Source organism: Ambystoma mexicanum, chromosome 11, assembly GCF_040938575.1.
Source record: "Ambystoma mexicanum isolate Mex_15411 chromosome 11, UKY_AmexF1_1, whole genome shotgun sequence".
NCBI classification, from domain to species: Eukaryota; Metazoa; Chordata; class Amphibia; order Caudata; family Ambystomatidae; genus Ambystoma; species Ambystoma mexicanum.
The window spans coordinates 31,343,051-31,366,328 of record NC_090934.1 but is presented as its reverse complement, the minus strand read 5'-3'; the positions used below and the strand labels follow the sequence as shown (position 1 = coordinate 31,366,328).

Genomic DNA, 23,278 nt, shown 5'->3' with positions numbered 1-23,278 from the left:
CATTACATCATCTGAGAGGTCCCCATCTGGCATCGCAGCCTCTCAGTAACCATGCACAAAGGTTGAGAGTCTTGACCTCTGGATGGAGAACCCAATATATATCTCAGTAGGTCCTCTCTTTGTGGAAGATGTATTGGAGGGCAGATGGACACATCCTCCTTGGCCCAATCCGGGGCAATAGGGATCATGGATTTCCCAAACGTTCTCAACCTCCTGATCACTTTGAGGAATGACAGGGATTGGAGGAAATGCATATATGAGCAAATTCCCAGTCCACTACGAACGCGTCCCCTACAGCGCTTCTTGAGGGAAATTCCCTTGAGCAGAACAGATCGAACTTCTGGTTGACACTGATCACGAACAGGTCTACTTGAGGGGTTCCCCAAAGGGTGAGGATCTCTTGAAGGACTTCCTGAGCTAGTTCCCACTCGTGAGAGACTATGCTCTGCCTGCTCATAGCGTCCACCATCACTTTCTCCTCTCCGGCTAGGTGAATTTCTGATAGAGAGATTCGTTCTTGAATTGCCCAGAACCAGAGCTGCCTTGCTTCTCTGAACTGTGGTAGTGACCCTACACCTCTCTTGTTGAGGTAGTACATGGCCACTGTGTTGTCCGTCATTATCAGGGCATTCTTTCCACATACAGAAGGCAGAAAGGCCTACAGAGCTAGCCTGGTTGGCCTCAGCTCCAAAAAGGTTGATGTGTAGTTTGGACTCCGATGGAGACCAACGGCCACTGATTGTCAGCTCGTTGGTGTGGGCTCCCCACCCCATGAGTGATCCATCACTAGTGTTCTCTCCAGCCAAGACTGCCAAAAAGATTCTCCCTTCAGAATATTGTCCTTGCAAGCCCACCACAGAAGGCCCTGTGCGACTCTGCTCGGAACTTGAAGTTGGTCTGACATCCTGCCTGAGAATTGGGACCACTGGGTCCTGAGAACCCATTGCAGGGATCGTATTCTCAGGCAAGCCACTGACACCAGGAAAATGCAGGATGCCATGAGACCGAGCAACCTAAAAAAAAAAATAATAATAATCGAAGGCCGGAAGACACTGGACACTCTGGAATTTGGTGACCATCTGCAGAATTTGTTGCGCCCTCAACTCGGGTGGCGAGGTTTTCCCAGAGGAAGCATCCAGGACTGCTCCAATAAATTGAAGCCTTTGAGATGGTATCATGTGGGACTTCTTGTAACTGAGGGAGAAGCCCACTCTCTGGAGAAAGTGGAAAGTTACGCTGAGATGATCCCAGGCTTGTTCGGATTAACGTGCCCGATTAGCCAACCGTCCAGATAGTGGTAGGCGTGAATCCCCCCTCTCCAGAGACTTGCTGCCACCTCCGCCATTAACTTGGTCAAAACCCTTGGGGCAGAGTTCAGCCCGAATGGCAGAACTCAAAACCCATAATGAGAACCGCCAACCTCAGGTACTTAATGTTCTTTTGATGGATAGACACATGAAAGGATCCTAAAGGTCCAATGACACAATCCAATCTTGGAGTTGGAGGGCTTGAAGGATCTGAGAAAGGGTAACCATCTTGAACTTGCCCTTCCTGAGGAACTTGTTCAAGATTCTCAATCCTCCGTCCTTTTTGGGAATGAAGAAATAGGGGAAGTACCAACCCTTGTTCCTCTACCCCACAGGTACCGGGGTCTATAGCACCTTTCTCTAGCAGGGTCAACATTTCCTGCACAATCTGGAACTTTGAAAGAGTTGCTTCCCGGTGTATGATCCCGAGGCCTTTTTTTAAAAAAAGGAAGGCAGTAACTTTGGGCTATGGCTTCCAGTGCCCAAGCATCTGAAGTAACGCCCCGCCATTCTCTCAGAGTGGTTTAGCGGTGGCTGAGGGTAAAACTGCAGCTGCTTGGGCTGAGTTAGCACCGCTCCCTCGTCCACAGCGAGGGAATCTTCTCTGTCCACTATGACTGGCTTGTTCTCTTCCTCTTCCAACTGAGGAGTAGAATCGAAAGGACTTAACCCTCTGAGATGATGAACCGGGGTAGGAGTGTTGAGGCTGTCTAATAGCGGCGCTGAGAGATTTAGCCGTTGCTAACGAGGTCTGCAGCTTTTCCAAACTTTCATCAGCCTTGCTGCTAAACAGCCTTGGGCTGTCAAAAGGCGTATTGAGGAGTCTAGATTGCACATCTGGTGCAAATCCGGATATCAACCATGCAAATCTGCGCAGCACAGTGCTAGTTGCCATGGATCTGCTAATGCCATCTCCAGTATCCAGACCTGACATTCACACATTGCCTCCTTACCATCCTTGATGATAGCCAGAAAGCTGTCTCTTTCTTCTCCTTCAGAGATTTGGTCAGCCGCCATAGCTACGCAATCTCACAGGGGAAACTTAAACTTTGACAAGGCACAGGTTGTGTTTGATTTTAAAGCCCTACCACCAGCAGTAAACATTTTTCTTGCCCAGGCATCCACTCTCTTATCATCTCTATTGGGTGGGATAGAGGGGTATGCTGATTGCTTGGTAGATGTAGCAGCTTGAACCACCACATTTTCTGGTGTTGGGTGCTTTGTTAAGTACACTGGGTCCCTACTGGATGCCCTATATCTTTTCCTAACATTTTTATTTACTGCAGCCGCAGTCTCTGTTATTTACCAATTTGTTGAGATCCTTTTTTTGCAGGGCAATGTGATAAGGCAAAATTGGATCTCTTTGGGGACCCTGATCCAAAATATTTGTCAGGTCATCCTGCTCGAAAGAAGGCGGTGTCTGAAGGCTCATTGTCTTCATAGATTGAGGTTAAAGTGTTAAGTCTTTCTTTGGCATGGGTTTGAAAACCTTTTCCTGAGTTACTATTGGTTTCGACATCTCGAAAAAATTCTAGACGACTTCGAAGTTGGAGTCGATTTTGTCGGAGTCAACTTCGACACTGGGGTCAACCATTCCGACGCTGAAGACGTAAGCGAGGCCATCGTAGTTACTGATGTTTAATGATTTATCGAAGGAACCCTCAATGGACTGGATTCCTGGCATGTCCAAGTCCTCGATGATTTTTCATCGGAGCAAGATTTTTCACGATGTAGTTGTGGCTTATGGTTCGGATTCGAAGATTATAATGGTTTTGTCTTCGACTTCCGTTTGCTGTCTTAATGCCGATCGACAGGGACATGGGCTTTCTTCTTGTCCCTCTCGGGCTGCCGGGTCGCATTCTCAAAGATTTTAAGCATTTCTTCACGAAATGCATTCCATTTAGCTGGGGAGTCTAACTTAGTTGGACATTGGATTACCTCGGCTGAGGAAGAGGTCGAAGGTGACCTGTGACGCCGTTTCTTGGCCTTCTTAGAAGACGATGAATGGCGCAATCAACTTTTTGATAGAGATCTCTTAGATCTTTTCTGTCGAGCCCAATCTCTCGACTCATCAGATTTTCTTTTGGAACTCTTCAAAGGAGACTTTGAAGGCAACCTCCCCACCGCCAATTTACCTTCACGCTCCCTCAAGCCTTTTCGGTCATCGCCTCATAGGAGTTACAGTCGGAGGTACGGTGACTGGTACCAAGACACCACAGACATATGCAGTGGGGGTCGGTGATCTACATCTTCGATCCACAGTGTTGGCACTTCTTGAAGCCTGTTTTAGGCGTTAATGGAGCCAACAGAGGAGAGATTTTAGTTTCCAAAAATAGTGATGAAGTTCAGTGAAGAATCGAAGACCTAATTCTTTGAAGCCTTAGCTTGGAAAAACGGAACTGAAGCCAACGGGCGCTGCAAGCACCATTTGTACTGATGACGACGTCGACAGTCGAACGGAGGTCCTTGTGGGCCATCGACACGACAAGACGGCACACAGTGCCCTGTGTCGAACAAATATTCTGAAGCAGCTAAAGCTGGAAGGATAATTATCATAAGATGAGGAATACGTGGGAGGACAATCCATTCAAAATATACTTCTGGATCACTAGGGATAGAAGTAATCCTTGGTCCAAGGTGCCTCTATTTCTCCTAAACCCTGCCTGCAAATCAGATATGTTGTTACTATCCACCCAATCCTGGAGGTGCTTCAAAATGACTTTGCTAAATAACTTTCCCACACCATCGAGTAGGGAAAGAGGTCGATCATTTGCGGGGATCCTTTTTTGCAACAACAATTATTGCTTTACGCCAGGAGTCGGGAATGTCTCCCCTGGTTAAGATGACATTAAAGAGTTTTGAAAGGACCGGGGCCCAAAATTCGGCTTCATTTTTAAACCGGTCTATATCCCCTGCTTTGTAAGCATTGTACAGTACCTCCAGCGGTTGGCCACAAATTCTTTTTTGACACAAACAGGGATTTATAGTTAGCCCTTAATACATGTAACCTATCCCTATCCACCGCTGCACAGAGGGCCATACATTTTGCTATCTCTCTCTTCGCTATGCATCAGGCATCGTCATACCAGCCAATCTTTCCTACCCAGCCTCTCGCTGTCACTTTAATCGCAAACAGTTACCAGGGGGCGAATCTTAGCCATAATTAGCTCAAATCTAGCCAGTACTGCATTATCAATGTTAACCACCATGATTAATTCCATAGTAGGAAAGATTATACCATAAATTTGAGGTTTTACATTTTGATCCATTAACGTAGCCCATTGCAAGGGTTTTCTGCGTTGCTTTTGCCCCAATCTGCCGGGTACAGGAAACTGCGAGAGGCCCAAAACATGGATCATTAAACATTAAAATACAGAGAGATACGGGGAAGTGGTCACTTTCCCGGTCTCTGGACTATCCCAAAATGTCTGGCTCTGGCCCAATCTCTAGCGGAAATAAAAATATAATCAATGATCGAACGGCTACTGTGTCCATTGAAGGTGTAACCTGCAGGCTGCTCTTTTGGGAACCGCCCATTGCAGATCCTCAAGTTCAAATTAGCTGAATTCCTACAAAAGAAAATGACTATATACAAGCCAACACGAATCCTCAGATCAAGCAACGACATCCGCCTGGAACAAAAACCGTACCTTAAGAAAAAACTTGGGGGCTCCTCCTTCTCCCACTTAGCTGCAAAAACATGGAACTACATTCCGAAAGAAATACGAAATACTAAAGACCACCTGCAATTCAGAAAATTACTAAAAACCTGGCTCTTCAACACCACAGATTCAAACTGAAAAACCGAAACAACCGAACAGGAAACACAAAGAAACGGATGACTAAATTCAAGATGACACTGACAACACCCAGAACCGAACAGAGAAACTCTTACTGCAACAAGAAAGACAATGTCCAATAGGACACAAGCAACACCATGAGGAAAGAAATCAGCATCCTTAGCTAACTCCAGCCAACAATCTCACCCGCCCCATAATTGCTACCAGGTACCATATGTGTATAGAGTTGTAAATGTTAGCACTTGCCACACTTGAACTAAGTTGTGGACATTGGCATGGGCATTAACCGTATGGAGTTGTGAATGAAGGGAGGTGCCGCCCCGGACGTAATTGCAAGTGTTGGCATGTACCACGTTTCAAAGGGGCTGGGGAGCGATAGCCTGCATAAACAACTGAATAAGATGAATGCCAACCACTCGCCACATATGGACAAAGTAACCTTGGCTAGTCACTGCTGCTTACCAACTGGAAATGCTCCCTGGACCAGTCTTGAAGGGACGCACAAACGCCTCCCTGCCCCACATACAGACAACTGTCACATAGATGGAAAAGGCCAAACTTGGGGAAGAATGTGAGTAGATGCCATGTGTGAAAAGGACTGAGCATGCGATGGCCAAGATCAGAATCGGGGCGCAGAGATGCTCCTGCACCCCACCTAGAGAGAATGCAGGAATTCAGCACCTCACCTCCTGACAGCAATGCCAACTAACCATTCCACTAACCATTTCACCCCTCTGCATACACCTCTCAAACTCTAACCAAACACAACCACAAGCCTACTACACAACAATCCGCACTAACTTCACTACACTGCAACAACGAAACAAACCACACATAGACTTGCACAACAGCACACAATGACTACCAACCATAAAACACCACAAGCCCAACCAACGGACCCACCGGGCTGTGGCCGCCAACAGCACATCACTGCTCTCTTGCACATTTCCAGCTTATTCCCACCAACTCACCCCACCCTCCCTTTTTCACAGCCGCCAGAGCACCAGGGGACAACTCCAGTGGTGATAGTGCGCGGTACAAATATCCTTCAACATAAACATTAACCTAATTCAGGCAGAATCAACACCAAAATGATATCTTCTGATGGGAGGGGGGTAAATCTGTCTTCAGTGAAGGTATATCCCAGGCTAAAACATGGGCATCCCAAAGTCCTGCGAGCTCTCTTATGGCTTCCATCTGGAGGTTAAAGTCCCCTGCCACGATGATTAATTTTTCCTTGGCCACTATTGGTACATATATTAGATCCTGCAATCTTTCGAGGATCATAAGTATGTGAATAGGTAGATGGTTCAATAAAATGTACCGTCTGGAGAAGGTGTTTGAAAAGTGGCGTTAGCTCTCTCTCGCCCCTCCCCCTCCTTCTCTCCCTCCATGGGATTCCCTCCCTAACCCAGGCGTCCATAACCCACGGTTAGTACTACCGACTGGTAAGCCCTACTTCCTAATAGCTGGCTTCGGCTAAATATGGTAACTGTATAGGTCGGCTATCTAGACTCCCTCAGGGACTTTCGAACTCGGCCCTACACTATCAATGGTTAGTTATAAAAGGGTGGTGCAGTTGTGTACCTTTCGATCTTCAGTCCACATCTTTACTCCTCTCCTCTACCCACCTTCTCTCCTCCCGACATCCCTTTCCTCTTTCTCTTCGATGTTTATCGCTCTACCACCTACTTCTGCACTCTAATGTTACTACCTTCTTTCCTACCACTCTTCCCTCTCCACTCTACTACAACTCTACCTTTTCTGCACTACTACTACTACTCTCCCAGCACACTTCCTCTCACTGCTTCTACTCTCATATCACTGCACTACGGTCCAATGACTTCTGCACTTCTAGTCCTCACCTCCACCCTGTTACTCATGTCTGTACTACTACTTCCACTTCTTCCCCTCTACTCCTGCTCTTCACATTACTACCCTCTCCTTTGCACTACAACCCTCTCTTGTCCAAACTAAGGCTATGTGACATGCTGACCCTTTCACTACTTTTACCCCTACCCACTTCTCTCCTACACTCCTCTCCTCGTACCCCACATCTACACCTCTCTGCTAGCCCCACTCTCTCCTAACACTCACTCCCACACTAACTCAAGGCATAAATGAGTTTTCAAAAATTGATTAGCAGAGTTTGCTAATTAACATTTTTTTGATTAGCAAACAGACCCATTTGATTAGCAATTTTGTACTAATATTGTTCATGTCATCAGAAGCTATTAGTACCCAAGACATGAAATGATCAACAATACAGCAGTTTTGCATACCGCTGAAATAAGACATAAACTAGAAGTGTCAGGTCTTGCAAATTCTTTCAAATTCAGCTAGACCTGCTGGTCGGGTAACTTAGTTTCCCTATTCAACCTAAGAGAAATGCACTTGACCCATAGCAATGGAGGACAACAAATTTAAAATGTGATTAGTGTACAATGGTGCATGTCACTACAAACCCACTTTGTTTAGCACAGTGATGCCACCCATAGGCCAGCCATGCACAGTGAAACTTTTGTTTAACATTTACTGCAAACAAAGTAAATGTTAAATAAAAGTTACAAACATCTCTTGCAAATGCTACTGGCCCGTCATGTAAATGTACTCTACTATGCGAGTGGGTGAAAAGACTTTGTGAGCCACAGATAAAATGTAAAAGGTTAGCTGCATGAATGGACACAAATAAACAGGTGTGATAAAAAGGCTCTGAAAACAGTTTGGCCAGCTGTCTCCTGCAGGTTATAATATATAATGCAATTATAATCATAAAGCAAAGCGAGCTCTGGAGGCTAACTACAGTGTTTGGTATTGCAGTATATCTGTAGATGCACAGATTGGATGGGACTATTGATCACTACTTTGTGTAAGCATTTAGTTTGCTTTGTTTATTTATGTATGAGGAAGAAAGACTTAGAGTGGATTGCGTATCAGGCAGAGAACTGGGCAAACTAGACGAATATTGCAGTTTGTAGTCATCTCAATTTCAGGGTACCTGGCATAAAGCAACTGCTTGACAAAATAGAATGTCAAGCGGTATGTCAAGGAGTATGGGTTCACACATGGGTTGAGCACCAGTTACAAGATGTATGCAACCTGCAGGTAACAGAACTAGGTTTGCCCCCAAAAGCATTCGATCATGTGATCATGTAAATTTTCAAAAGTGTTCCCTTGTCAATATGATGCATCTTCCCCAACAAAATGAAATATAGTTGACAATGAAATTTAGATACACTACCCTATATTTTACTGTAAAGCATGGCGATGATGCAATGTTTTACAGTATCAATACTTTAATCATGCATTATGTAACAACCTACATTTTAGGAATGGCATTGCAGGACTGTCTTTTAAATAAAATATAAAGTTGACACATACTGGTCTTTGCCAGACAGCATATATAGAAAGCTTAATAAAAATTACATCCCGATTATTTCTGGTTTGCAATTATTTGAAAAATAAATTCTTGCCTGGCAATCCCACACATGCCTTTGTCACTAAAAAGGGAGGAGATGATTATTGCTGCACTTTCTCTCCATAAGGACTTCAAGTGAACAGAGAAAAGAGGGGGAAGAGAGCACAGAGGGGGAAGAGAGCACAGAGGGGGAGGAGAGCACAGAGGGCAAGAGAGGAATGCAGGGCGAGCTGTGCTTTCATTGACGAGGGCAACTTAAATAGCTATCTTTGCTACACATGTGTCCAATCGATTAGCAAGCTGACAGAATTGCATAGCAAATTGCTATGCGACACTGCTTATTTTATGCCTTGCTAACTACTATCCAACTCCCCTGCTGCTATCTTTCACATATCTTTAACTCTCTTTCTCACACCCTCAATACACTTGACCCCCACTTCCTACAAAACCCTACACACAACTAGTACCACTCTCTCTCACAAAGACCTCATCTTAATAAACTCTGCTTCCAACACTCTGCTCTACCACCGTCCTTCACCTGGCCTCTCGGCCCACCTTCGTATCTTCCTACAACTTCACCCCCAACAACCCACACTCTGCCTCTCCTGCTGTCTGCTTTAATCATGCGAGGCTGGTGGTTCTGTGCCTCCCTCCCCTTCCCATTGGCTGCAGCAGTTACCTGACATACTGTGCCAATGGGTGCCTGTCTTTCCTCCAGGACCCAGGTGAGAAGATTTAAAAACACCTGCTAGCCCCTCCTCTTCTCCAGCACAGTTTTCCAAAAGGTCTCATGTTTCTCCAGTTGCTGCTCTGTTGTACTCTGGGTTTGGAAGTTTAATTTCCTGGTTTGGTGATTTCCAAGCTTGTCTGCAGTACTGGATGCTGTGGAGTTCTGGTGAAGGCTTTGGGCAGTGTTGCCATTTCCCCTTTTGTTAGAATCCAGACCAGGCTTTCTTAACTGCTCCCAAGAAGATTCTGGGAGTTGAGGTTGTGAAATAGAAAACAAAGAACAGTGGCCAGCAACTATATTGGGTGGCATTGAGAGACAAAGGGCATCATTATGAGTTTAGTGGTATCTCTGCAGTAAACCCGCTGAGATACCACCAAACAAATTAACCGTTACTGCCACTTCATATGGCGGTATTACTGCTGGATTACAAGTGGCAGTATGGTGGTGTTAGTCCCCCATGGGGGATTTTGGCACAATTCCCACCAGCAGTAATTCTGCTAATGATAATTCTGCAGATCTGGCAATTTTTGAAGGTAAGGTGGCGTAATTACTTCCAGCATTTTGCTGTAGGTTTTTCTTCCACCTTACCTCCAAACCCATACTTTGGCGGTGCAGTAGTTACCACTGCATTACCACCCCTATTGGTGTTACCACCATTTTTGCCCACACTGCTGAATTCAGAGTCCCAAAGAGTGGTAGCAGTGTTGACAATGTTGGCACTTTAGTGATTTTTGGGGATACGACCCCCCCCCACCTCCCCACCAAAATCCCACTTTCCATATCTGGCGCAGGGCTGGTTCTGGCTGTTGTATTAGTGAGCCTTTGGCTTCAGATTGAGGGGGTCCCTGTCTTCCCCGCCCCCATTTGACGGGGTCATGTCCCTGTCACATAACCAGACCACATGGAGGGGCATCTTGGCTCTAGGCTTGGCCCACTGGTTCCTTGTCTGTTAATGGGAGGTGGGTATAGTCTTGCATCTCTAGTATTTTAAAAGGAGAGAGAGAAATATACTCCGATTTCAGGCCTTGCAGTGGTCACCAGCGCCCCCTTTCCCTTCCAGACAGGATGCAGAGACTCCCTAATGCGAAGTTCGACAGCTGGGCTGCATCCTAGGAGTTAGATGATTCACAGCCAGGCCTGAACCCCGTGCCTATGCCCTAACTGTGGGCAGCTGTTGCCAATAAATGTTACATGGAATTTAGCAACAGGCAACATTTGTACACACAGCATGTCAACACTTGTATTATGTTACCGCCTAGGTATAAAGTGGAATTCTCTGTAATTGTGCATTTAGAAACAGTAAGTATTTGTTATGGTCAACGTGCCCCTGGCAAAACCTGTAACTAGGGACGCTGCTTAATGAGCGAGTGGACGCTGGCAATATTTGCTGCTGGGAATGCTGAAACTGACAATTGGTGTCCCACTCAATTTCTGCACTTAACCTCTCTCGTGCATCTGATATTTTCCCTGCATTCTACAAATGTTAAGCTGCCATGACTTTTCTGAAACAAAACCCCCTTAATGTCCACTGTGCAGTTTAACATAAGTGTGTCGCCAGCAAAGTCTCTTGATCTGCAAGGTTGCAAGCGCAGACAAGAGTTTCATTGGAAGTGGGATTGGTTGGTACTGAATTTCACTTTTACAGTGGATGTAGGTGTTATAATACTTTTTTTTCTTTAATGCCTCCCCCTTTAAGCGACCCTGGACGACTCTGCACGAAGCACGAGAAGACATGGAAATGCCGTCTTACTACGCCAAGCTTTTGGGGGAGCTGAATGAGCAGCGTAAGAGGGACTTCTTCTGCGACTGCAGCATCATCGTGGAGGGCCGGATCTTCAAGGCCCACAGGAATGTTCTCTTCGCAAACAGTGGTTACTTCCGAGCGCTCCTGATTCACTACATTCAGGACAGTGGGCGGCACAGCACTGCCTCGTTGGACATTGTCACATCGGAAGCCTTCTCAACTATCCTGGACTTTCTGTATTCTGGAAAGTTGGAGCTCTGTGGGGAGAATGTGATCGAAGTCATGTCGGCGGCCAGCTACCTGCAGATGACGGATGTTGTGAACTTTTGTAAAGCCTACATCCGATCCTCTTTGGATATTTGCAGGAAGATCGAGAGGGAATCCTCTTTGACCCCGGCGGACAGTGGCAGCTCCTGCTTTGCTCAAGAAGGGACCTCAAGTGGTTCAAAGAGTCTTTCTTCAGCATCCACTGTTTCCCCTTCACAGGAGAAGGAAGGGAGCCAGGGCTGCCAGAAGGATCCTCCATGCGGCGATTGCACCAGCTGCAATGCAGAGGAGCTTGTTGTGAAAGAATCCTTGAGAAGCAGCTCCACCGAGGACGTAAACTCCTCTCTGCCCAAGGTGGTGGAGCCTAAGGAGGAGTTTGACTCAGACGATGTGGAGGCTGGTGAGCGGCTTCATCAGTACACCATGCCCCTGACCCTGGAGCAGATGGAGGAGGGACTACACAGCGGCCAAGCTCTGGACATGGCCTGCAATAACTATCACATGAAACAGTTTTTGGCAGCCCTCCTACGAAACAGCACAGCGCAAAGGAAAGACGATGCACATCACTTCTCGCGGGGCTTTGAGAGCCGGTCCGATGATGGCGGGGCTCCAATGGGTTCAGTGATGGATATTCAGACTGAATGGTATGCAGATGAATCAGGTGAGAAGCAGTCCCATATAACCGCAAGGCCTGTAAGTCCTTGCGCATGATCACTGGCCCTTCGGGCCTTAGCGTTCACTACCAACACGTTTGGAAGCCATTGTATGCACACCTTGTATTTGAGACAGAATAGCTCTGATTGCCTTGTGTCGCATAGCATTGCTGCTGCCTTTCCCACAGCAGACTTAGTTAAGACTTCGGGTGGAGCAACACAAGCTGCATAGAGGGCTGTAAATGTTGCACAGGAAGAGAGGCCGGAACGTACAAAACAATGGGGACAGTTCTAGGTAACAAACAAGACTTCACTTTTGCCGATCCCACAGGTGTCAGAAAACCCAAGCCTACTTTTATTTTATCATGATAGATATTTAAATGGTTACCTCACACTTAAAAAAAAGTAGACATCCAGAATGTTCTTCCCCTAACAGATTGTCCATTAGAGTTCACCAAATTTGGCACAAAACTGACCTGGTCGAATCTAAACACTCATCCCAGATCTTTCATCAACTTTTTTATGCACAAAATGATTGGTGAAAAAAGAAACCAGTTTTTTGCATTGATTTTTCCAAAGTGGCAGACAAGCCATTGTCTCTCAAGCTGGCTGGCTTCAATTTTTGATATTTGTGTCCATTCAAGATATTCACCCTTTTAATTAAGTAAATAATATTGCTTCAAACTTTCCATCCGTGCACAGTCAAAGTGTGTATGGAGAAACAGAATAACTGCAAAATGTACACAAATACACGTGTAGAGCACAGTATGGTCCGAGGGAGAACGCTAAATGAAAATATGTTGCACAATATGAAATATATGCAAAACCCATAAGGTGATCTACCGCACCGAACGTGGAGCTGGGTCACTGTGCATGTGCAATAGGGATGGAGGGACAAAACGAAATGGAAAAAATGTATTCTGCAAAAACATAAGATGGCCAACCACACAGCCAAAGCAAATCTGTCAGCATAGCTCCCGTACAATAATTCCTTAAACACAAAGAAACCAGTAGTATACGAGCGATTTTTTATTTTAATACTTAATGTTGGTTCCTATAAAAAGTTAGTCTACAAACGTTGTAAATGCCAGCAGCAAGGTTAACATATTATTTTAGGTGTAATGTGTCATGTTACCCAACTTGATGGAATCTTAACTTGTTTTTATATTGTGTACCCCTTGCTCTGACAACATACTATGGTACCCAGCAAATAAGTTCTAAAAAAAAATTACATTACAAATTATTTTATATGAGCATAATTTATGCTTAACATTAGATAAACATACACCACTTATGCACCAAGACTATTTCCCTTCCTACTACATTTCACAGTCGAAGTCCAAACCCACACATACAACAGCAAAATACCAGCAAAACATAAAACGCTCTTAAGAACAATCCAAAACAAGAGACAGAGTTATGGGTCCAACATTGTTTTATTTAATGTTTAGTGGTTGATAATGTGTTAAACCCTAACATTCGCACACACAACGTTTGTAGAGTAACCTCTGATGTACATAAAGGTGTAATCCTCGTGCTCCACCATAGACCTCTTTATTGAAATCATAAAGCCTGACTATCTGCGCCCGTGTGCAGGGTCTCGCAACACATATTATGAGAGAAATCGCTGCACAATATTATAATTAAAAGGTAGTTGCATTTTCCCTATGAGACTTTGTTTTTTCCTGTCGACCTTTCTTCAGAAAAGCACATTAGTGACCCCACAGTACAGAGGGCCACATAGGAGGCTTTGCAAACGGGGAAAAGTCGCACATAAGAGAGCTCTGAGACTGCTACAGTGGGGATTTGGTGCAGTGTCAAGAGTCCCTTAACATAACTGTACTGACAGCTGAGGCACAAGTCCCTCAGCCTTGTTACATCCCTCCTGATCAGGGGGAGGACTGGATAGGTAGCATTACAAATAAGTACGTTTTCATTCTCCACCATGGGTTGTTCAGGTCTATTCGAAAACCCTGGATAAGATAGCAGTCCCACCATATACAAAGGGTAAAGAGCAAGGCAAAAAGAGGGAGACGAAATAAATGTGTATCCGGCAAGTGAGCAGCCACAGGCAATAACACTATACTCAAACCATTAACCAAACAAGTTTCTGTCACTGTTACTGTTATTGCTGCTGTTGTGCTGCCATCGATGTTCTATGCTTGGTATTATGTTTCCATGTCCCTCCCTGCCCCTTTGTCCTTGTTCTTGCCGCCGATCGAATTAGACCCTCATTTATTTGTGTTATGGCCTGTTGCCTTTGATATATTTTATTTATATCGCGCCCATGCACAAGTGTTTCAGGGCACGACGAGCCAAGGGAGAAGGTACAAGAGAGGACAAAATAACGATCTTACTCGGCCCAGTGACATTGAGAACGTGCAAGTGCAGGGGAGAGGGAAGGGGGAAGTGCGAGGGGCAGGGGAGGAGTGGAAAGTGCACAACACAGGATCAACAACAATAGGTAGTGCAGCCATCGGGTGGCAAGTGCATGACTTAAGCACAGTCAACGGGTGTCAAATAAGTGCAGGTGAGGGAATTGTAGCGTTGCAGATACAGACCCAATTGCACAGGTTGCCAGAGGCAGTGCGGGTAAGTCACAGGGTAGGCAAAGGATCTGGGCCCGAAATCAGAGGGTAGCCAGGTGCCCAATGCAGAAACAGACAGAGATCAGCAGGGGAGAGGAATAGAGAAGGCAGAAGCAAAGAGGAAAGTATTGAGGCGCGCCCGGAACCGGAGATGGTTCTCCTGAAGTTTCAGAGAGGCAGGGAGGCTGTTCCCGAGAGAGACCTCCGCCGAAGAAAGAGCTGGCGTTCGATTGTTTTGCAGACATGCTGTTCATTTACCGTGTTCCTACAGTTTTCTGCTTCTTTATTGCATGGGGTTGTGGTCTGATAGTGTTAATTGGGGGCATATTCTTGTAGGTATTGAAAAACTCCTATTAAATGTGTTGCGAGAAAGGCTACTAGCCAGAGCAAAAAGCAAAAAAGATCACTCACCTCCTGGCAGTCCTCCAAATGCACACAGCTAACAATTCCTTACTTGCCATACGCCAGTTATTGCTAACCATTGGCTAGTGCACATTTTCAGGCCTGCAGGTAATGAAGGTTTTGGGGTTTCATTGCCACTGGCATGCGGAAATGTGTGTCATGCAGATATACAGAACATTTCCAGTTGCCCCTACTAATATGTGGAAAAATGTGATCTATGTGCAGCATGCCAAATTCCTCTTTCAAGGCACATTTTGTTTGCGATGTGCAAATCCATGATTGATCCCATCACAGTTTGTGCCTTTTGTTTCCACTAGAAAATAACAGGAATAGACCCCTTTTCACTCTTGTGTCTTTTGCACAGTTTCAATTTCCCTGCCCTCCCAATTTTTTGAAGAATAACCTTTTCACCTGGATCTTCATGGCAACATGCTGATGCTTGTGGCTTTGGAGGAAGTGAAAGATTACAAGCTTTATAGAAGAAGAGCATTCTGTAACATATCGAATACCCAAGTGGCTTTTCGTCATTCGCCAGGGCGATGAATGGCTTTGAATCCCTCTTCACATACCAGTGGCTCCCCGTAGGGCTTGCTGCAAGCTTTCGTTGCTTTTTCTATGCAGGAGCCATTGTACCACTGCCACTGGTGGTTGCCACTTGCCTACCTTTTTGGGGGTGTAGAGAACGAGCCAAGTTCCCCAACCTCAACCACTTCGGCCATATTGTCTATATGTTGGGAACCAGAGTGTGAGACACGTGCGGTACCAGTGAAAATACTGATACCGAGGAGAATCCTGGAAGCAAGGTTGCTGTGGCAATGTGTAGGTCTTTTTCTTGCCTCCACTTTCTTTGTGTGCAGTCCTGAGGCATAGATACTGAACCAGGAAGTGATTTATGTAGGGACTTTCCTCTAAACAACTCTCTGTTTCGTATCCTAGGAAACAGGGTGTGACGAGGAGGAGGTCGAGCCCAACGGACTCAGCTGGGCGTATTAGAAAAAAGACGACGAGGGAAGTAAACAACTGAGGGAGAGAAGGTGTTGAAGTGAAACGTTAATATTGATGCCGAACCGCTGCTTCCCGGCACCCAAACCCTTGTGATGCCGAGAGAGTGAAACTGACAAGGCGAACATTTTCGCCAAACTGATACAAAGTGCCTTCCTGCAGTCAGCCTCCACCTCCAAGCCTGGCAGGGGCTGCAAAGCCGGAGGTGAGTGAAAGAGGGAAAGCGAAGGCTCAGCTTTAATCGTACGCGACCGTTGTTGCTGGAAAAGACTATTGAAGTTAGCGCCGTTGCGCTTCTGTTGAAGGGCCCGCGTCCGACGAACGCGACTATAAAGTGAAAGCGGGGAGGAAGAGCGAAGGCCCCACTTTAATCGTATGCAGGTTGAAGAGAGGAATTCAAGCGACCGTTGTCGCTGAAGGGACTATTGAAGTTAGCGCCGTTGCGCTTTTGTTGAAGGTCCCACGTATGATGAACCAACTGTAAAGGTTCATGAAAGTTAAATAATTAAGCACCGTTGCGCCATCATTGTTTGGAGGTTGTCCGTGAGAGAAAGTGATATATGTATAACCGCTTGAGAAACATACCTGTGCCCTCCAACGTTAGTGTAAAGAGTTGCCATGCAAAGGGGAAAGGAAACCTATGCTATTGTAACAGAAAGGCGAAGTGAATCACTATGAGAGGGTGAGAGAACGTTCTCATCAGAACAGAGAGTTGAAGCAAACGGGAAGCGCCAGAGAACTGCTTCCTTGCTGCATTGTTTGGTTATGTGAGGATGGGAAACTGACAACCATTACAGAAGTAAAATGAAAGGACAGTTCAGTAACCATATCCGTCCCATTAGCTGAAAGCTACAACCAAACCAGAATTCTGAAATAAAGGAAGAAAAGAAAGATAAGCAAGAGAGAGAGAAATAGACAAGGAGGGAGAAAAAGGAAAACACAAGAAAGGAGAGACAATAAAGATAATCTTTTAAAGAGACAAGAAAGGAGAAACTTTTGAGAAATACTGAAAGACTCTTACCTGAACTTACCAAAGCTGTGCCTTCCTGCTGAAGTTCGAACCACTCAAGAAAAGACGTATCCTTTTCCAAACAACTAGAAAAGAAAGAAAAAGAAAAATATCTGTTAGAAAAATAAAATAAGTGGTTTCTCGTTGTAATCCACACAACCTACGTATTGGCTCTGAGTCTCATTTATGTCATAAAAGCCATCCTGTCACAGGGTGTAGAGAAGGAGCCAAGTTCCCCAACCTCAACCACTTCGGCCATATTGTCTATATATTGGGAACCAGAGTGTGAGACACATGCGGTACCAGTGAAAATACTGATACCGAGGAGAATCCTGGAAGCAAGGTTGCCATTGAGAAAACCATACATGCATACGAGACAGTATGATGGCCATTTGAATGAAATCCCATAAGAAACATGACAGCTGAATGGAAGAGAAGAATGGTGACGTTACCACCACCACATGAAGCAAGATGATGTACATAGAAGAGATGCAGAGACAAGAGAAGTGAAGATAGTCTATAAGGCATCAAGAAAGTATCAAAGATAAGTGACATATTGGGATCAAGATGAAGAAACCTATGCTACAGAAACAATGAAGATATCAAGTTATTTTACACGTGTACAGATGCAAGCAGACGAAGTATTCATGAGGCAAGCTTTTTAGTGAACAGATTGCGGCATGCGCCAACATAAACATATATTGAAGTGAATAGAGAATGGATGTTTCCACTACGTATTATAGCATAGCTGGACTAAAAAAGGAAGGCCTCTGTTCCATTGTGTCACAGTTAAAAACAAGTGAACGAATTAACAGGCGTGAAACTCAGAAAGGCAAGGCTGGACAAGCCCCAAGAAGCCAAGGCTGTATCAGGCTGGGGTGGGCAGACATTGGATACAAATTGTGTGAAAGAATGAAACTCCTGTTCAGAAAACATGGACAAAAACAAGGAAGAGGTCATAGGTCTATTAGAAAATAGTATTTTAAATGCACTAGAGCTCGATTTCGTGGTCTTCAGTCACGTGAAAAGATGAAGTTGGACGAACATGACGACCACACCTACGCATGAGGGCAGAGCTTGGCTTCACTTCGCTGAATTCTCCAGAGCAAAAGAACACTCCCCAGGACAAGTTCAAAGCCTTAATTGATAGCAGACCACTGAGGTGATGATAGATGATTATGCTAATTGGTGGGAAGCTATGGTTTAGACCAGCTCACCAGCACCTGGAAGACCAGCCTGCGTGCTGCTAACGTGGGTGGAAAAGTACTGACGGATGTAAGAGTGCCACTCAATTGTAGGGGGCCGCGTGATTAGGGGTCCTATAGTTTGTGTAACCAATGGGACGTCGTGTATTTAGTGACGTTCATAGTGACCTGTTTAAGGGGAGGGCTTCGTTGCCCCACCAGATGTTAAGAAACCGATCACTTTTCTTCACTCTCTCAGACTAGTATGGATCGTATACTTAGATGTTCTCTTAAAACCTATCACAATAGCCACTAGGTTTTTATAGTTTGCCACATAGGATGACGATAGTAAATACGTAGGTTGATGTCATCAATGACGATTGATTGCTATAAAAGAATGATTTTTTAAAGATGCATTGAGAGACCATGTGTTGGGACGTCCGTTTATGTCCATTGTACTCCCCATTTTAGATAATTGATATTAAAACAGTTATCTTTTTGCCAACTACCTGAGTCGTTTCAATTATTGATGTTTGAGTAACTTCTTAATCCCCATCCATCTCAACGGTATTGCTACCTAGTCTTAAAAGGGCTGGGGTCTCACAGTTCAGGGGGATAAAGGCTGACATCATTTTTGGCTCAAGTCCCACAGCTTTATGTGACCTGCTCTTCTTTCTGGTGACTGAGACAACCTGCACACCTGCCGGGAGGTTCTTGTTGAGGCCAAGTTGCTCCGAGTCTGGAGCCCTGTATTTTTTTTTATCATACGTATTCCTAGACCACTTGAGTCGGAGCCATTGGTTCAAGTAAGCATGGAACCAGAGGAATTGGAAGCCTATTAGGCACCCTTGGTTGAAGTTAGTAAAAAACGAATTGACGTCTTCTTCCTTGAAGACCACGTTGGAATGTTCAGCTTTAGTGCAGCTCTTTTCTGGACTTCGGACGTGGTCAGAATGTCATCTGCTGGGGAGACACGTGGATGCATGGATAGAATCTGACGTTGCCCTTATGTGGCCCATGTGTAACACTGTGTGGTCAATGCTGTACCTATTCTGTGAGCATGTCTAGGTGCCGTAGAGCAAGCTTTGACCTGCTGATCACAGGCTGTACTCGTTCAGTGTGAAGGAAGCTTGCCCAGCCGTGGCCCTTGCTACACTCCACTCATTGGGAGCTAAGATTGCACCCTCCATGGCCCATGCTCTGCCTGGTCCTTTGTGCTATGTTTGAATGAGGTTGGTGCTGAAACCTGCCTGGTTCTCCTTGAGTAGAAACCTGCCCTCCTCTACATCAGTGGAATTACCTCAATCCTGCTCGTTTGCAGTAACGTGTTGATTTCTGAGGTGAAGTTGGATGAAAGTTGTCAGGGTGAATATCTTGCTTGCCACTGACCGAATCTGGTCTTCAGTGATAGCCCATCTAGGGTTGTATGTTCCCTGGATGCTGTCCTTGTCAATTTCCTTGCCTTATAAGAAGAGCCTCGGTGGCGGGGAAGAAGCCCTTAGTTTTTGTGACAAAGTTTCAACTGATCACCCTTCAACACATTGTTTTACTTGGTCAAGATAGGTGTATATATTAGTGTGATGGACCCACAGGTATCAAGTGCTATTGCATAACGTAGAGCAAGTTACCACATAGAACAATGGATGAGAGAACAGTAAAGTTAATTTCCAAAAAGGAGTTGAAACAAGTGAGTTAAACCTTGAATTGAAATGGGCCAGGTTACTGTTAGGAGGGGGGGGAGTGAGGGGCATTTGTACCAGATATTTGCACCCTGTACTGTAATTTTTTTCACTTGCCTGGTTTAACTTACATCTAGGTCCTAGTACCAGTTGTAGACGACTGAAGAGTCCCGGGCGGAGTTGTAGTGATGTTATCCTATGCCACTGCATGCCTTTTGTCTGGTGTACAGGTGCGCTGAAATGAGTTTGTGTGAAGAGAGGGAAAACACAAGATAATTGTGTTGATTTGTGTAGTTAAGAAGTACCCAGGTACTGTAAGTGGGTCCGTTTCCAGGTGGTCTGTGTCGAGGAGAGTGAGGCATTTGTGACCAGATGGTAGCTTTGTGTGCCCGTGGTGCTATGATGCCTTTGCTGGGGCGGCGGTAAGTTGGTGATAACAGTGTAGGATGCTATTTGACTCTTTAGGGAGCGATTTTAAATTACTGGCTAAAGACTTTTGAGATATTCCTGACAATTGTCCTAAAAGCATTTCTGATCCAGAGTGACCTGACCGCCTTATACGTAAAGCACGCTGCTATTGGAAGCCAGCACAAGGTCCTGCAGATGGAAGAATCCAGAGCTTTGGAACCAGCATTAATGACGTTCAGGCAGCATTATTGTGGAGTAGCTGTAGACATAAAACGGGCTTGCATGCGTCGACAGAAAGAGATTTTTAATAATCCATCTTTCACCCAACATAGTTTGCTCCAGATAAATTCTGCTTTTAAAAAAAAAAAAACGTATACAAATGTATCACTATTTGTTAAAATATGTAGCATGTGCTTAGGCTTTGACTCCACGCTGCAGTGTTTTCTACACCCTTAGTACAGGAAGCAAAGGCATGGGTTTCATGTGTCCCTTGCTTGCATTGCCACATTCCTTCTGGCACCATTGAAATCTTCGAGTCCAATGCTTTTTAATGCACATTCAAGCCAAAGAAGCATTCTACTGTTATTGAACCCTTAAAAGCAAACCGCTACTCCTGTGAATGCTGATGGCCTGCGTCGAAGCATTGCAGGCATTTAAGCATCTTTAAATGTAAATCACTTTGGGTTTTCACCACCCTTTCCATGCTGTCATTATGCACAAGCAGTGGCCTGCAAGCCATAACAAACTGCCTGGGAGATCCCAAGCAACAGGTCTGCTTTTCCATTTTTCAAATAAATACTGAAAGGAAATAGGTTTATGTCTGTCTGGTTTTTATTGACGGAAAAACATTCCTGAAAACTAGGAGGCTTAATTATATAGTTGGCATATTCAACTGTGAGACAAGACTCATGCGGTCCCAACTTTTGGGTAAGCTGCGTTATTTGTGGCTTGGTATTGAAAGAAAAAAGATTGAAGAACTCATTTGTAAAAACTTTTAGAAGGAAACTACATTGGCTTTGGCAAAGATAGGCCCTCGTGTGCCTATGAGGCCTGTACATCCTAGGGCAACAAACTACAAAAAGTAAACCGTAGTATCATATAAGGGCCCAGTTTGGTTAACTCAGTGTCTCTGGGTCCTTTCTATAGGAATACTTGTGGTCCTTGTGTCCCATCATCTAGCAGGAATATAGCAACCAGCGCGCTTCTTGGTGCACTCAGTGTCTGGGTTCTAGTTCCCGGCACGCCTCTTCTCAATCTCCTACTAACAAAGGTAGTCCCCTCCTCCTGTTTAGGCTACTAGTCAGGCATAGACATTGGTAACCTTGCTCCTCGCTCCCCCCAAGTGATGATCACTACATCTCCCACATTTCTGCTAGCAAGCATCCCTTAGTCCTTTGCTCAGAGTTTTTATCTGGCTGTGTAATTGTAACCGTGCAGCCGGAGGTGGTAGGTGGTGCCTTTGTACTCTTCAGACCAGTCTCTTCATCTGGTCTCTCACTGGGTCTGATAGCCCTCAGCATGCTCTTAGGTTTCTCTCCTAATGCAGTTTCTACTAGTGTCTGACTCTTTCTTGTGTCTCTCTCCATTCAAGTCTGCAACCCTGTCAGCTATTACAGTGCCCTCTGCCATTTCACACTATTGCTGATTGTCCGGATCGTTCCTTTAGTGCTCCGATTGGTTAGTCCTGGGACCTATTGCTTTCCCTGAATGGGATTGTTTATTTCCCTTTCTTCCATATTTCTCCTCTGGTGTTTTGCCTCTTTCCGCAAGAGTTCCATGCATACTTCTTGCTGGTAATTTTGCTCTATTAGATAATGCACAGCAGTGTCCGAGGGATTAAAAGGTTGAGCTCCAACATGGCTGCTTGGGTCCATAGAACAGATCTGCATCTTTGTACCGGCTCCGCCTTACAGGCAGCAGCGCAGGATCAGGGCAAACTCCTCAGGTCATAGTTTGTGAGTTGTAAGAAAAGATGTGTTCCACAAGAGGCAAAGTTGACTCTTCAGTGGTAGTTCTGACTCCAGGCAGATACCTCTTAGGGCGAATTGCGTTGTGATCACTTCCTCCTGAAGGGTGTTTTATTGATGGAGTTCGGGATCTAAACTGACCTATTTTATAGCAGTGACCCTTGGGTCTAATGTGTCATGAAATGTTTACATTTGGTTATGGACGCCGGAAGACCTGCATCACCCCTAGTTTGATGTCCTCGGATGCCTATTATAAGGGGGTGGAAGGAAGAGATTGACACACAGGTGGGATGATTGTTGACAAAGGCTTTTATGAAAAAATATAAAGGTGGAGGAAACACCTTCCTGCCCCTATACCAAAAGGGGGTTGGATGCCTTGAAATAAAATTCGAAGGAGTTTGTCAGGATAGTCAAAAATAAACAAGACCACTGTCATGTTCAAAATGGATCCCTGGTGGGAGGTAGAAGTTTGCAGTTATATTTTGACAGTTCCATGAGATCGAAGTACCCTATCCTTTGGGGATACATTGGAGCCACTATATTCCTCCTTCAGTTACAGGACCGTGAGGTTTATCTCCAGTCGCTGGTAGAGGAAGGAACGTGCACAGTAATTGACCCTCCCAAGGGATCAAAAAGCACTGCCTAGATCAGGGGTCTGCATCCTTTGCCTTTGGCTATCTAGATCTTTTGGAATGCAACTCCTACTGGACCGAACCAGCGTAGTCAATGGTGAGGGATCATGGGAGTCGGAGTCCAAAACATGTGGCAAGCTGCAAGTTGCAGTCCCTTGCCCTAGGGAGTCTGTCATCTGACCCATCCACAAGACATCAGCAGATCTCTTCTGTGTAGAACCATTACAGGATGGGGAAGGAAGGCAGCCCCGTCTGAGAAAATTGTGGATATTACTGAATGGGAGACCTCCATTTCATGAGAATCTTGTGCTAGCAGTGTCAAGGTGCCTACTCTCATATTGATTGTGCCTATCCGATGTATGGCCACTAGAAATATCCATTCTGAATCATCTATGCCCAAAGCTCTAGTGCCAGAGACCACAACTGTGTCAATTTGGTGCCTCTCTGTTTAAGGTAGAACATGGCTGTCATGCTTTGTAGGAGCACTA

The 23,278-nt window shown here is 45.2% G+C and overlaps 1 protein-coding gene and 1 long non-coding RNA gene across 3 annotated transcripts in view; one reads left to right on the top strand and one right to left on the bottom strand.

Moving 5' to 3' along the window:
* ZBTB8B (zinc finger and BTB domain containing 8B) overlaps positions 1-23,278 on the top strand; it is a 133,647-nt gene that overhangs the window by 30,843 nt on the left and 79,526 nt on the right. The window contains exon 2 of the mRNA XM_069622469.1: positions 10,952-11,927. Coding sequence (XP_069478570.1) covers positions 10,988-11,927 — 940 coding nt within the window. The 5' untranslated portion in view covers positions 10,952-10,987. The remainder of the gene's footprint in view (positions 1-10,951; positions 11,928-23,278) is intronic.
* LOC138503033 (uncharacterized) overlaps positions 1-23,278 on the bottom strand; it is a 282,445-nt gene that overhangs the window by 205,029 nt on the left and 54,138 nt on the right. For both annotated transcript variants that reach the window (XR_011279565.1, XR_011279566.1), the window contains one exon: positions 16,933-17,006. This is a non-coding gene — a long non-coding RNA (uncharacterized lncRNA). The remainder of the gene's footprint in view (positions 1-16,932; positions 17,007-23,278) is intronic.